This window comes from Nematolebias whitei, chromosome 20, assembly GCF_014905685.2.
Source record: "Nematolebias whitei isolate Nwh7 chromosome 20, NemWhi1, whole genome shotgun sequence".
NCBI classification, from domain to species: domain Eukaryota; kingdom Metazoa; phylum Chordata; class Actinopteri; order Cyprinodontiformes; family Rivulidae; genus Nematolebias; species Nematolebias whitei.
Window position 1 is genome coordinate 21,938,176 of NC_056517.1, and position 15,882 is coordinate 21,954,057.

The window sequence follows — 15,882 nt, forward strand, 5'->3', positions numbered from 1 at the left end:
TGTACTCCAAGTTCTTTTTGCCCTGAATCCAGGTACTTGCTGACGTCACACATTGCATAGGGAGCTATGTTCTTTTAGCAGAGTTTGACATTATTCATGTTTTGAATGAATGAATGAAAAGGTATCAATCATTTATAACTTTTCCACAGACTTTCACTTCAAAAGATCTAAACCACTGCTTTGATACACTGAGATTGGTTACCATACCTTAGCATATACTGGAGAATAATGGCAAATTAGTTATTAAAATTTAGATATGTTTTAAGTTTTTTTAGCCTTGATATTTTAAGCTAATCTTGCTACCATTAAAACTCAATTTTATGGGTACTTTTTTGTGTTCACTTATGTCACTACCTAATGATTTAAATCAACATAACATCAGACAATACTGTTTATATGTAGAAATATACACAGGAAGTTCAAAAATAATCCTTCCACTGAACATCAAAACATCATAAACCCATTGAAGGCTCAAAGCGTGTCTCCATTCACATCCATCAAGTCTAAATTTTAAACGCAGCTGTTCAGAAACACAATTTATTTTCAGGTTCAATAAGATCTTGTGGTTATTTTGTCAAATCATTTGGCTAAAAGTGCCAAAACAAAATATAGGAAACTATCTTGCACATTAGTCTAAACTCCATCTTATTTTTGTTTTTTGTGTTTCATATTTAAGGTGATAATAATAATAATAATAATAATAATAATAATAAAAGACTTGTAGTCTAAAAGATTGGAATAATATGTGAGTTATGACTTGGAAAAATTCAGAAAAAACAAGAGTAAACACACAAACATGAGGGCACAGGTTAATCATAAAATACATTTATTCAGTCATTACATGTCCACACACAAAATACAATAGAATAATAAACTCCTACAGCCCCAGTATTGATTTGCAAAAGGCATTTTAAAAAATATATTATACGTACATGTGTTTATATTTTCAAAATATAATCTTTCTGGAGAAACATCTCATCTGAAATGCTACACTCAGATGTCTCAGGAGTCTCTTTTTACTCAGTGTCCCACAGAAGACATCTGAATTCAGCAGGATGTTATTTTGCTTGCCCCTCCAAAAGAGTATAAATATTATATTTATATTTTTATGGCTTTGTGCCTCAGCCACTATGGCGGTGCCCGTAAGAATGTTGTGCATTATAAGCTTTAGCACTGAACGCATTTTGATTTAAATATTTAACTTTATTTAAAAAATGGTACTCTACTATATTATCAGGACTACGAGAGGAATGGAAGCTTTTGTATCATTTAGGAATCACTTAAGACTCAGGTTTTAAAGGCAGTTCATAATATAAAAACAGAGATTCGAGTGTAGAGGCAGAAATGTAAGTCACCATCATGATTCGGTCTGTCCGGATGCCCTTCCACTGCTGTATATGTTGGATCAATAAGCAGGTCAGTGCCATGGGCATTTTGTGGATGTGTATTGGTGGTGGTGGTGGTGGTGGTGGTGGTGGTGGTGGGGGTCGGAGTCAATCTCTTGCTATAAAGGCAGCTGAAGCTTTTTATTAAGCTGCTGTGGTGCAGAGGCAGGCAGTCGGTCAGAGATTACAGACAGGCTGGCAGCAGGAGTGTCCTGTGTGTCCATGTTTGTACACTACTGGCACCTTACACCCCCCCCCCCCCCCACCACCACCACCACCATTCACAAATGATAATATAGCTTAATCTTCCCCTGTGTACTGCAACTGTACTGCTTGTGCTTTCGGTTCAGCCATAGCACCGTTAACTGCTGTCTAACGCAGTCCCCATTATTTATCTTTCAAATGAACTATGACTGATGATTGCTTGCATATTACACACACGGCGTGCAAATGGTGCTAAATTAGACAGTAACGTAGCTTATTTTGAATGTGGACAGAAACGTGTGCTTCGTGGTTTGCTGTAAAAGAGATTATTCTGAGGGGGAAGGGAAGGAGAGGGCAACTGGTCTATAAAGGTCAAAAGAGGGGGATGGGTCACTACTGGAAGGAAGCACGGACAAGGCGACCCCTGAGCGGCTGAGGAGGACGGTAGTTGTCCACCATGCTTTGCTCGGCCTCACCATCGGCAGAGAAGAGGAGGGTGCGGAAACTGGCCATCTGTGAAACGAGAGGAGAGGATGGCAGTGAGTGCAGGCTTCCTGTGAGTCTCTTTCACAAAACACAAATATACTAATACTGATGTTAATTTTAATAAACCTTGACCACTCTAAGTGGCTTTAAACAACCGTTAAGTTCCTGGGAAAAACCAATGCAGACATGTTCTTGTTTTTAGTTTTCTACATCGCCCTACAACCTACAACCTAGCTTTTTGTTGTTGTTGTTGTTGTTACTTTTTCTTTTAAATACCATTTTATTTTAACTTGTTAAAACAATTCTCAATTTGTACGCATCTTTTGTGATTATTATTGTCTTTGTTGCCCACTGTTGTCATCACTGTTTGTTAAAAGCAGGTCTCTCTTGTAAATGAGTCCCCGAGGCTCAATGGGATTAACCTGTTTAAATAAAGGTTGAATGAATGAATAATTTAGAGAAATCCACTGGCGACAAAATTAGTTTACTGGTATTTAGACAAATTCACTTTCTAGCCAGGAGAAACAAGAGTAATGGTACAAATCTATATAACAAATATACAGCTATTTTGTAATTTGTTAAAAACAAATAGTTTTAGTGTATAATCCATTCAGAAAATCCAGCTACCAACGTGTTTACAATTCTCAATAACACAATTTTTGGTGGAAAACGCAGTTTTAAAGGGCCTGTGACATCAAATTATTTAAAAATATGAAGGCATGTTTGGAAAGATAACATTAATGATGTATTGTAAAAAATAAATTAATTAATAAAAAAAAAAAATATATATATATATATAGAGAGAGAGAGAAGAACGGTTGTTGAGATGTTTGCATGAGCAGTAACAGGAAGTGATGTCAAAGGGGAATGTCTGCGTGTAAACGAAGCATAGCTACGATGGCTAACGACAGTAGAGAAGAATCTGATATTACTTTTGATTATTCATATCAGAGAGAGACGAAGATGAGTTAAAGTTAAAATCTTGTTTCAGTTAAAAAAAATAGGGAGTTCCTCCTTTGATGTCACTTCCTGTTTCACTTTGACCCCGCCAAGTTTAAAAGAACATATGCCAGTTATGTGACAAAATGGTTAAAATCATGCGTATAATGCCAACATTTTTTTATACTAAAATTGTTTCTTCGACTTTTTGTATTGGTGAGATTAACATGCCACAGTTTTGGTTAAAACATCAAACTGTAGTGATTAATATTTTATTATTTTATGATAAAGATGTTTCGTATGTATAATTTCACTGTATTTTGGTACTATAATAATAAAGCTTATTTTGATTCTGATCTCAATGAGCTGGGATGAGTTGACAAACATGGTTCAAATGGTCAAATCTCCAAACTGTTTTGCTGTTTTGGAGTGGCTCTCAACTTCCTTGAGTAAGCTGCAGAGGTATACACACTCCTGTTGTTGAGTTTTAACTGACAAATGTTTATGCAAAGTATTTTCTGTCAAAATAGTTGCAGAGCTGATTGAAGCATCTCTCATGAGAACTAAAGTTGTATTTTGACTCCTGCACAGGGGTCTACAAACCACCCTGATGATAATTAATGATTATTAAAATATCTAATCTGCTCATATTCCTTTAAAAGTCTACTCTAGTGAATTAAATAATAAATTTTAGGGTGGCTGATAGTGGACAACAAAATTATTCACACAGCCAAGTGAATTCTTGACAAAACTGAATTGTTTTGTAAGCTGTGCACAGAAAACTAGTCTGTGATTTTCACTCTAACCATTTAAAATGTGGCTTGTTGGTCACTTATTGCAAATACTCACAAATCACAAGTCAAAAAATTAAAGATAAATGTCAATCTCTTTGTCATCTAGTCTCCAACAAGCCCAACCCAGTGAGATACCTCATTAAGTGTTTAAGTTGCTAGCATCTAAGCTAATCAGATGTTGGAGTGTCTTCTTCTGACTTGATTTCCTTAAAATTAGATTAGATTCAAATCAACTGTATTGTCGTTGTGCAGAGTACAGGTATAATGAAATGCAGTTAGCATCTAACCAGAAGTGCAAAATACAGTATTACTACCAATAATTTACAGAAAAAGTGCTCGGAATGAGTATGGAGAACAGAGGCCAGTGGAGTTATTATTTACAGTATAAATGTTGGATAAGAATACAGTATATGTGTTTAGAGATGCATATATGTATATACCCGAATATACAGAGTGAATGAAAGTGAAATATGTATTGTGAAATAATACAATGCATGTAGTGCAGTATTAGACTGTACAAAATACACAGATATGATGAATATTTCAACATTAAGAACAAAGTATGTGTATTTAAGGTGATGTTATGAAAGTGACTGATGAGTTCAATAATGTTACAGCCTTGAGACAAAAGCTCTTTCAGAGTCTGTCGGTGTGGGAGTGGAGGCTCCTGTAACGCCTCCCCGATGGTAAGAGATCAAAATCAAAACAAACAAGCAAACAAAATGTTTTTTTAAAAAAAAATGCAATAACTGGCTGACATTGCAGTGTAAGAAACAACAAAAATTAAAATTTCAGTTCTGGGTGTTGAAATAGATTCATTTGTGTTAGCACTGTGGTAAATCGTCTGATTCTTTGTGTTTTTTATTTATTTGTTTATTTTATTTTATTTACGCTAACGAGCTCAATTAAATTAGGTTCAATATTACATTAGTAGCTTCACATTATTATTTTAAATTTGGCGAATCACAGTAATACTGTACATTTTAAAACTAATCATTTTAGTAAGGCATACCAAGGACAGCCACTCACAGGATGTTGTCAGATGACCTATTTAAGAGATTTACCATTAACCCCGACTAATGATTAATTCACCAACAGGATCATTACAAAGCTTGAGCCACGTGTGTCTAATGCACTTTGTACAGTAGAGTTGAGCTTATTAACGAAAACATAAAGAATTCATATGACGGATGCAGTTCCTCACGATGAACTGCTTAAAATGGGAAATCAATGCTGTGTCTGAAACTGCTGACCCAGACTGAGCTAGCACCAGGTCTAAAGGTTGTGTCTGCACCTCCTACATGTTTACTTTACAAATACTCAATCACAGCCATAAAATTAAGACCTGCACATGCAGGGTTCATTTTCACATGACTAAAAGCTGTTAGCCAGGACAAACCCGCTTACTGGTTGTTTATGTTTAATTCCAGTCATCAGTTAAATGCCCATTTTAATTACGGCATTTTGTTCCAGGCATGATAACACGTGCAGGTATGATGTTTACTTTGAAAGTTGCAGAATCACACACTGACTGCAGCCAAGTCTCATTGCTTGCAGCCTTTGATGGATGTGTGGGTTGAATAGTTCCTGCTGACTCATTGAAACTGCTGGAAGCCAAAAGCGTCCAAGTGAACTCTTAATGACTTTTCTTTCTCGATTCTTTGAAAGTAAAATGGGGGACCTGTACTGCATTTCGTCCCATTACAAGCAGCTTCTTTGTCTCACTTCAGCAGCAATGTTACCTCCAACAATTAGGCCCTTGACTTGGATTTAAATTAGAATTTGCACACAGGACTTTTCTCTGGGAACGCAGCCAGTCTGTGCTATGAAGAATTGACTGAAAGTAGAGAATACCTGTTCAGAGCTGATGCTGATTGGCTCTTTGCAGACTATCCAGGTCACACTCTCCAAGAGGGGCGGTGTAGTCAGAGAACCATCATAAGTCCAGTAGTCAAGGCAACCAGGTAGCAAAGTAGCAGGGTTGAAGTTAGCAAAAGAAGTCTGCTTGCCCTGAAAACAACACAACGTGTCAAATATATTGTTTAAATTCTTATCATGCATGCAACAGAATAGAATGCAGGTGGCACGGGTACATACTTTGGTCTTTATTGCAGCAAATGAATCAATGAGTTTCTGGAGGTTTGCATTGTTAGCACCAATCTGAAAGACAACAAAAGGTCATACATTGCCGATGGAATTATTATTTATTAATGCTTCGATGCCACACAGAAACTATGCTCCAGTTGCTGCTTACGGTCAAGAAGACGCCAACAACAGCGAGGCCGTCGGGTTTACTGGCAGCTTCGTTGAAGCTTCCATATTTGGTGTTCCAGTGCACCAGATGGAGCTGGAAACAATGACATAAAAACATTTTTACATGGTCCTGATTTGAGAAACACAAAGACCCTGCGGTTTCAATATATTTGTTGATGATATGGAGTACGGGATAGAAAAAACAAATTAATAGCTTAAAAATATGTTATAAAATTTGTGCTTTAATGTGTATTAATCTAAATGATTGTAATCAAAATTGAGAAAAGAGCAACTAAAATGCTGTCTTCCTGTCAAGTCAAGATAGAGGTCTTGTTAATTTAGGAGCAAAAAACCTAACTAATGCCTCAGAAAAGTTGCCACATATTGTTTCTAAACCAGTTTCACCCCCTCTCTAAAGATAATCACCTTCAATACAAATAAAACAGGAAGCCAAGAACAGCTGGATCGGATCGTGGTGGAGGTAAGCTATAAATCATGTTAGGAAATAAAACACCTGAATAAAAATTAAATGTCAGGCCATGAAATCATCTGGGGAACTGGTTGGAATTGATAACTTTTTCATTTTCAACACTTTTGGTCAAATAGTGATAGCCAAAAGTGTATCCTTTTGTCCCAAAATAGGTAAAGTTAGTCATGAACTTGCAGTCAGAGTATTATAGTTGAAATACTTCAGAGCATCCCTACCTCGGCGGGGTATTTTTTCCCAGCCACAGTATGTTCGGAGCCCTTCTCATCACTAGCACCCCAGTGAAGATGAAACTGCTTGAGCCTGTAGATGCCTGAGATCGGTCCATTTGTTAGAACTGGAAAACATGCAGAAGAACCTGCAGTCAGTTCAGCCTACGCTCAGCATGTCAGCGGAGGGACGCTTTGATTACAGCGCAGCTTAAAAGACACAAAGGAAATGTCATTTTGAGCAACAAAGATCAAGAGCAACACAAATAGGATGAACACTTCCTGCATGATTTCATTTTATTTCCTCTTGCGTAAAACCAGGTCAAAATAAACAACCAAGGACTTTTTACCTCCCTTGGTCGTTGCATGAGCTATAAATAGTCACAAAGTGGTGAGAACAATAACAGGTAATTACTTATATCGCTTTATCTCTGTTGCATTTATCACATATGACACACAGGACATGAGACTATAAGTAGCATCAGCAATGAAAAAAAAAGAAAATGTAAAGTATAGACCTTAAAAGTCTCTCTCTTTTTTTTTTTTTTTATAGCAACAAAACATTCATCTTTTCCACTGAGCAAACATGATGCATGGTCATGTCCTGCAGACAGCTTCTTTATTTAGCATGACTTAAAGTGCTTATGATGTGAGTTACTCAGTTCCCACTAAAAGCAATTCTTTATTGTCTTCGTTATGTAACAATCACAGTGAACTGGAATGAAATATGTCTGAATGAGAATACAGTCAGATATTAATAAGAATGGAGAGAAAGATTAAAGAAGCAAAACCCATTTTAGTTCAAGAGGAAAAACAAACTCATTTCAAGTTTTTTTCTTTTTATCTGGAGCTTTTTTTTCTTCTTTCAACATAAAAGAGTTGTCGTGGGAAACAGTCACCAGGGGCTACATTACCAATTCAATTACAATTTGCATGCTTTGTGCACCTTTTTTCAATGGGATCCCTGCTGTCCACTGAATAAACACCCCCCTCTCTCTGTAAGTGTGTTGTCAATCATTAAAAATACATTTCAAAGAAAAAGAAACAGATTTGTTCAAAGCATAGTCTAAAGGCATCCTGTAGCAGAACATTATTATATTTCTGTGAGAGCTGCAGAAACACTCACTTGAGCTGTTGGTGTCATCTGCGAAGGTCACTTGGAAGGAATGTCCGTTGTTGAGGATGTCCAGGGAGGTTTTGGGGTCGTACTGCAGACTGAGCGCCTTCAGCTTCGGGTCGAAGGATGCTTCGGACGGCACGATGTCAATGGGAGATTGACGGTGTCCGTTTGCAACGGGGAACTGCTGAACCCACTGGTCTGGCCCTGGAAATCACAAAATTAAGAGAAAATCACTGGAGGGCTCATGTATGCTTGATTGCAACGAAAGGCGCATTCATCCAGGGATGCGTGCGTAAAACCACAAATGCGCATAAAATGTCTGCAGCGCTCCGTGGTTATGCAGTGATGCAGCAGCTCTGCGATCACACGTCGTGTGTCAGTGAACGTCTCACCGTTACACGCTTCGTATCCCCAACAGGAAGACATTTTTTTTTTGTTTGCTTGTCAGGATCTATGCAGAGCTGTGATCTCCTAAAGCGCGGAGCAGCCAGTGTCCTCCACCTGACAGCTGCCGCGCTTATATACGGCGCCCCGTGCGCGTCAGGCTGGTGTCCGACACATGATGTCCGCCCTCAGTGATCGGGAGGAGTTTGGCAGAGAATCAGTCAAAGTCCTGCGCTCCGTGCGGGTCGCAATGCTCCAATTAACAGGCGGCATTGCAAGATGCGCGTTGCCAGTTTTCGCCCATTTGCTCAACAGACGCAAAAAATGATGGCGGTGTGAGGTGGCCAGATTTCATTTAGCCCTAATAGTTATAGAACCCCCCCCCCCCCCCCCCCCACACACACACACACACACCAAAAAATACATAAATATGATATAAAATGAATATTGAGATGAAAATCAGCTGAAAAAGATGCAGCTCAGAGTGGTAGCTTTGTCAATCAAGAGAAATTAGATCATGTCAACTAGAAAACACAAATACCACATTCCTGCTTTATTTATTATTTATGGCTCTTAAAATGACATATTTCACTTCAGTCACAGCTCAAGATCAAAATGTTCAAATGAAAAACTCGTCACTGAGCAAGTATTTGCAGCTGTCCTCTAAATGCGCACAAGGAAGCATGTTTTAGACATTTGCATTCATTCACTGATTATTAGGACAACATCACGTCTTTTCCAAAACCTTCAGAGTCCTTGCGGGGTATTCGTGGCCCAGCGGTCACCGCAGCTCATTGCAGCATGACATATTTAATGCTTGCTGCGTTTTGCTGGATGAAGCTCCTTCTGCCTACAGAGAAAACTGATATTATGGTGTAGTCGCGCCACCTGCTGTTGATGAACGAAACTACAAGACGTCGAGGTCAAAAGTCACATTATTGTGTCCTTTAAGCAAAGTGTAACCTAACAACAAAACCCTGATTAGTTTGAATACCTTAATGTATTTCCATCAATAATTAAGAACTTAAATCTGGTCCTCTGGACATTCAATTTTTTTTTCATCATTTCATCATCATCATTCAATCATTTTTTTTTTAATGTCCTGAGGATCAGATTTAACTTTTTTAGATCTTTCTACCTGGATTATTGAGCATGCATCAGGATAAATTAAGAACTTCATAGTAAATAGTTGCTGTAAGTGACAGAGCTCAGGCAGGCGCAGAGGTTAGAGAAGGTGAGCTTGCGATTGGAAGGTCGCGGGTTCGACACCCCCAGACCGACAATGTCAAAATGTAGGTGGGAAAGGTGAAGCACCCACATCTGCCTCCACCCTCATTTGCCCCACTCTGGGTCTGTGAGCAAGGCCCTTAAGAGCTACTCCCACCATCGACTTACCCTGGGTGCCATAGATGACACACAGAGGGCTGTGGTAGCTCAGTGGTCTGTGTTTGCATCAGAACAAGCATCCAGTGTAAAAACAATTTCCAAGTCTTTGTTAGAGTTAGTTTGCTGTGGCAATCCCTGAGGAAGGAAGCAGCCAAAAAAAAAAAAAAAGAACCTACTTAATGTCTTTTAGCTTATATCTTAATTATGAAAATATGCTCAAATTAAATGACACTTGAATGCAGCAGAAATTTGACATTTACTACATGTACCATCTGACAAAACAGCCAAACAAATGCAATGACTTGATGGGAGACCTGAGCAAGATGGCGGCCAGAACGGCGCGTCTCGTCAGACCGGATGTGACATCTATTGAACGCGACATCTTCGAAGCTGTGCACGCATACGTTTGTTGCTCACGAGGATAGAAACCACTTCTTATATCAAAGGTCTGTATACTTTTACTTAAAAATGTGACCGTTTCAATTTTATTTTATGAAACTTTAACTTATGAAGCATTTTTCAAAAACATTAATGTTTGTTCGGAGTTTATTTATATATCTTAAAGTAAAACAAAACGAAGTGACATTTTCTCCCAACTTTCATGTGGTTGTGAAAGGTTTTGAGTTAAGATACATTTCATGTTTGGTATTAGTATTGATTTTTGTACAACTTTGTAGCAGTGTTGTCAACATTCGGGTTACCAAACAGTTTATTTCTTTTTGTTTGTTGTTGTTCTCATTCATTCTTCAAACTTGTCTTGATGTAGAAAAGTAGTGGTTGTCACTTTCTTTTTGCTTTAAAATTATTTGAGGAACAGGACAGGAAGGCAGGAGGGAAGCCCACAAAATATTGTCAAGGAAGGATCAAAGTGCGCAATATAAAATTTCCAAACAAAGGATTCCAATTAATCACAAACACAATTATTCGGGTCAAAAGGGTTTATTTGGCCATCAGATGAATTCCTTTAAGCGCCCACAGCCAGTTCATGGGGTGTTTTATGTGTTGGGATGTTAGAAGCTGGCATATTTAACAAGGATATTGCAGTTTCATGTTCTTCTATTTGCAAATCTTAGCAGAATGTGCTGTTGCCATGTTTTGTTGAAAAATACATGAACATCCATGGGGATGGTGTGAGCTTGAAGGCAGCAACTGTTGCTCTACATTCTCAGTTTGTTTTTTCTGTCCCAATGCTGCTACATGTCAGTCTTGTTAGACTGGATTGTCCCGATGTTTACCGAAAACATGTAGAACTATAATATGTTTGAACTCAGTACATATGTCCACTGTGTGATAGTTAATCTTAGAAGTACAGTAGTCCCTCGCTACTTCATGGTTTGACTTTCGCGGACTCGCTCTTTCGCAGTTTTTCAAAGTAAGATTGGACATGACACACAATTGGCTGATTGATGGATGAGCCACATGATTGGCATGGATTTTTTTAAAATTTCAAATAAAGATTTTAAATTATTTAGCACCTGTGTGCAGCCCACATGTGCAGGGAGAAGCTCCGTCCTGCATCATGTCATGATCTCCGCTCTTCAGTGGAGAAGTGGGCGTGGCCAAGAACGCTGGCAAATCACAGAGAGCAGCCATGGCAGAGAGAGCTGAGATCATGACATGCTCTTTTAGAGCATTTATAGTTTAGAAGTATTGTTTATATATTTAAATAAACTACCACTTGTACTCCAATAATGCTCAGTCCGGTCATCTGGACAGTTTCTTTTTTGTAGAGATGTTTTGCCCTCTATCCAGAGGGCTTCTTCAGTCTGAGGAGTCCCAAGTCAACGGTTTCCCCACTAAGCAGTACACTCCTTAAGTGGACCAACCACTTTGCTGGAGATAAGATGGTTTCTGGGGGCTGTCCTAGGGGTGGGCGATATGGCTCAAATATAATATTGTGATATTTCAGAGCATTCTGACGATAACGATAAATTTTGTGATATTAAAAAAAAAACAGAAATCATAGTTATTTGACAAAATTAACTTAACATGTTGTTTTGAAGTATTACATAAATTTTATAAAAACAAGGGGTAATTTTACTGAAATTACTTTATTTAGTAAAGTATTCAGTCTCCAAGTATAAAAATAAAAATGATCCTTCTTTTATTTAGATTGAAAAAGTCTGCACAAAATATAGATCAATAAATCCACCACAAACACTAAAGTGCAGGTGCAGTTTCCCAAAATAACTAAATAAAATTAAGATCTGTTGAGCATAAATGTAACCTACAACAAAATATATGTTGCCTTTAAATGAGCTATAACTTCCAGAACTTGTAACAAGGTGATCAGCTGACCCTGAAGCTTGTGGTGTTTCAGCTTCCTCTGTTCCTGCAGGAATGATTCATTTCTCTGATGCTGTCTTTCATCACCTGACTCTGTACTTGGTCCATGGATTGTGGAATTCAAGAGACAGCTGAGCTGCGCATGCTTCTACAGGCAGTTTAAAGTGGGGGAGACGTAGCCCGCACCTATACGCACTGGCAGCTCAGAGTGGGGTGGGGAGAGAAAAAAAAGACGAGTGGCAGCTTAGAGCGGGGGAAGGGAGAGACAGTTGAGCTGTCTGTACCTGCAGTTTAGAGCTGGATGGAGAGACAGCTGAGCTGTGCGTTGTTTGTTTTTAGCATTTTAGCTAGCTAGTATTGCGCGCAGCTAATTAGCATTACACCAGTACTGACAGGTGGAGGGGGGGGGGGTGGCGTGCGCAGTTCGGTTTGGTCGTGCAGCGCGCTCGGTTCTGTTAATGGGGCGGGGCGTCCTGGCGCATTACGTCATGAAATTAGCATATCATGATATCATTTTTTTTCCCGGGCAAGCTTTTTTTTACCGATATTATCGTGAACGGTATGATATGGCCCAGCCCTAGTCTGTCCTGTCCCCCGTCGACTCCTCCCAGGCAGGCAGCCACAGCCAAAGTGGTTCAAGACATCAAAGTTCACGCTCAATCATCCAGGCACCAAATCAATAATTGGATTTGGTGCCTGGATGATTGAGCATGAACGTTGATACTTGTACTATTCCTACTTTGAGGTTTTTTCACTTATTGCCGGGGGGCTGAGAACGGAAACCCCTACGATAAACAAGGGACTACTGTACTCCATAGTACCTGCTACTGTTGTGATCAACTAAAAAGATTCACAGTCAGTGAGAACTTTGACCAAGACATTAATCTTGTTTATAGCATGTACCTCAGGACTCTTTTGCTTTGTTTGTATTTATAGTGAAAGTGAAAACATTTCCCCTCTTTCCTTCCTTCAGGTAACATGGCAAAGAACAAGCAGAAAGGCAAAAAACAGAAGAACGTCTTCCAAGTGGCAAACAAGCATTTGAAGATTAAGACCAAAACCAAACCTGTCACAACAGCTCTCAGAAATGTAAGATTCTGTTTTTCATTTTGACATTTTTCTCCTGAATTCTGAATGCATTAACCTTCTCTTCAAACACAACGTGTGATGCAAAACTCTGTTTGGATTCACTTTAGCATCATTTGTGTCTTGACAGATTAATGCAGTGAAAAAGGACAAGGTGGAGAAGCTGAATCAGATGTTTACAGAAGTCCAGAACGATGTGAAGAACGTGTCCAAGTCTGTTCCTCCTGAATCAAAGAAACAAACACAGGTAGAAGAGAAAACTCAGTTTCATACTCCATTATTTTTTTTCAAACATTATTGCATGTGTTTTGACTCTTTAGGTTGTCAAAGAGCCACCGAAGGAACCAGTAAACGTTGATAACGCTGCTCAGCTGTTCTCTCAGCTTTAACGGAGCAAAAAGGAACAATTGACTCATTTTACTTCCAAAGGACCTTCTGGTTTCAAATCGAATGAGAATAGCAGATCTAGAAAAAAAGCTGCAGAAATGACATGAGGTTCAAACTCCAGCTCTTCACTGCAACCAAGACAGTTGTTTGAAGATGGTTCTTGTTCTGTGTGCAAAGTGTTTGCTTTCTCTGGGCAACTCTGCCAATAAAGATTTTTATTTTAACTGTAAATAATTAGTAAATAGCATGCCATATTTAAAGTAAGATGTCTTCAAATGGAAAACCAACACACATTTTGTCTAATAAACTTAACAAAATGTACTGACCTAAGAGAGCTGTTATATATGACTTGTTGTTTACTGTTCTGAAACATAGTTTAAAGAAAAAAGGGTTGTAAGCTCAATCATCCAGATAGATAACAATAAAAAAGGTTAAATCATGTCTAGGCTTGTTGCAATAAACAAACAAATCAATCACATGCTAAATTAAAATTAATCTTTTCATTTATCGGCTTTATCGTTTCTTTGTGTCTCTACTGAAGACACTGGTTGACAAAGGCTCAACTCCGGTGCTCTTCACTGACACTTTCTTTCTCTTTAAAATCCATATTTTAACCGGCCAAAGTCATGTTTTTGGATCGTTAAAAGCAGCTAAGCTGAGAAGCTAATCTACGAGCTAAGCTAACAGGCCAACCTCGGGGTGGGGGGGGGGGGACCTCTCTCTTTTCGAAACTCCAAAATTCACGGTTGAAACTTGTGTCTTTATGTAAAAAGTTGTTTTTCTTTGCAAAAAGAAGCTGAAAACTTGTTTTCTGATTTTTTTTTAATTAAAAGCTTTGTGTGAAAAACGCTTTGCTAAAGAGCTCAAACCACGCCGAGTGTCTGCCATTTTGAGAACCAAAAAACAGGAAGGAGAGACAGCCCATGTCACGTCAAGGGGCCTCCATCCCATTTTTCTTTAAGAGACACGCTGCTCGCTCCCTCACTGTCCATCCTTCAGTTGCCATCCAGTGGTCAAAAAAGATACTACATAAAAATTAAACAACATTCTTAAATTTGACAATTACTAATTATTGTCAAATTTCAAACAATATCGTTTTATCTCAATAATTTCTTAGACAATCGCCCAGCAAAATGTGTTATCGTGACAGGCCTATTGGCAGCACGGTGGCGTAGTTTGTAGAGCTGCTGCCTGTCAGTGAGCAGGTTGTCCCAGTTCAAATCCTGGTCCAGGGACCTTTCTGGGTGGAGTTTGCATGTTCTCTCCGTGCATGCATGGGTTTTCTCCGGGTACTCTGGTTTCCTCCCACTGACCAAAAACATGCATGTTGGGCTGATTGGTAACTCTAAATTGTCTCTAGGTGTGAGTGAGAGAGTGAATGGTTGTTTGTCTCGTTTGTCTCTGTGTCCCTGTGATGGACTGGAGCTTCAGGGTGTACCCCGCCTCTCGCACAGTGGACCGGGGCACCAACGACCTCGGCGACCCAAAAGGAAAGCGTGTAAAGATAATTGATGGATGTTTTTTTCTTGTCCTTGTTTTATTATTTAGCGTGTTTCATTAGGATACTTTTGGAATTATCAGAGCCAGAACTCACCCCAGTTTTCACGATCCTCTAGAAAAATACTTCGCAGACCCTTAAGATGGAGCCTGGATGTTGTTTTTTCTGTTCTACACATGAGCTCTAAAAGATAATAAGCTTAGTTTTTACAATAAATAATTGTAAAACTAATTATGGTACCCCCAACATTCTGGTTTCTTTGCCTGCTCTCCTCCCTGTTGTGTACGTGCATCTCGTTATACATGGAATAACAACAATGAACAGGCTAATGAGACACGGATTACACTTCTGTGTTCGTGTTCCAGTGAGGCTTGGGTACATGCAGTCATGTTATTACAAAATGTATTTTTGGGGGAACACTGTAACCACTAAGAAAGCAAAAACTAATTCAGTTCCTTATACATATTCTGCTTTTGGCCATCAGATTCAAAAGATGTTCTCCAGCAGTTTAAAGCAGAAACGTCTCTTGACAAAGCGATCGCAAATATAGTCCTACTGTTATGATCTGAAATGAGTTTGAGAACAAATGTCATTTTTAGCGTTAAAAATTAATCTGTTTTCCCCAGAAAGAATCAATTAAACATAAAGCGTCCAAGAACAATAAAAACAGCTTATCGGTTCTTACAAGGTGACACTCAGTGAAAAGCCTGCACTCGTACCTGCCATGTGGTGGAAAATATTTTTAATGAAACCCACAAACAGTGCTCCGATGGAGCTTTAGGGCCACATTAAAAAACAAAAATAAAAGCCATAAAATTACGAGAATAAAGTCAGAATAAGCTTTATTATTGTACCGAGATACAGTGAGAACATGTCCATACAGTCATCCAAAAGATGGGCAGAGTGCACGTAGCTGCTGCTCTTTAAGAGCGCGGCCTCTTATCCTTTTCAGAATACTTTTAGATAGAAAAAGGGTAA

General features: G+C 38.7%; 2 protein-coding genes across 2 annotated transcripts; one reads left to right on the top strand and one right to left on the bottom strand.

Annotated features, from left to right (window-relative positions):
• Nucleotides 1-815: 815 nt before the first annotated feature.
• LOC119426513 (carbonic anhydrase 1) lies at nt 816-8,391 on the bottom strand. The gene is made up of 7 exons (XM_037694076.1): nt 8,270-8,391; nt 7,884-8,081; nt 6,767-6,885; nt 6,063-6,155; nt 5,906-5,968; nt 5,663-5,818; nt 816-2,102 (listed from the first exon to the last, which is right to left on the bottom strand). Exons 1-7 carry the CDS (start codon nt 8,301-8,303, stop codon nt 1,983-1,985), a joined length of 783 nt encoding a protein of 260 aa, XP_037550004.1. The 5' UTR covers nt 8,304-8,391; the 3' UTR covers nt 816-1,982.
• Nucleotides 8,392-10,024: 1,633 nt separating this feature from the next.
• Nucleotides 10,025-13,637, top strand: rbis (ribosomal biogenesis factor). The gene is made up of 4 exons (XM_037693883.1): nt 10,025-10,093; nt 12,907-13,022; nt 13,150-13,266; nt 13,340-13,637. Exons 2-4 carry the CDS (start codon nt 12,912-12,914, stop codon nt 13,406-13,408), a joined length of 297 nt encoding a protein of 98 aa, XP_037549811.1. The 5' UTR covers nt 10,025-10,093; nt 12,907-12,911; the 3' UTR covers nt 13,409-13,637.
• Nucleotides 13,638-15,882: the final 2,245 nt, after the last annotated feature.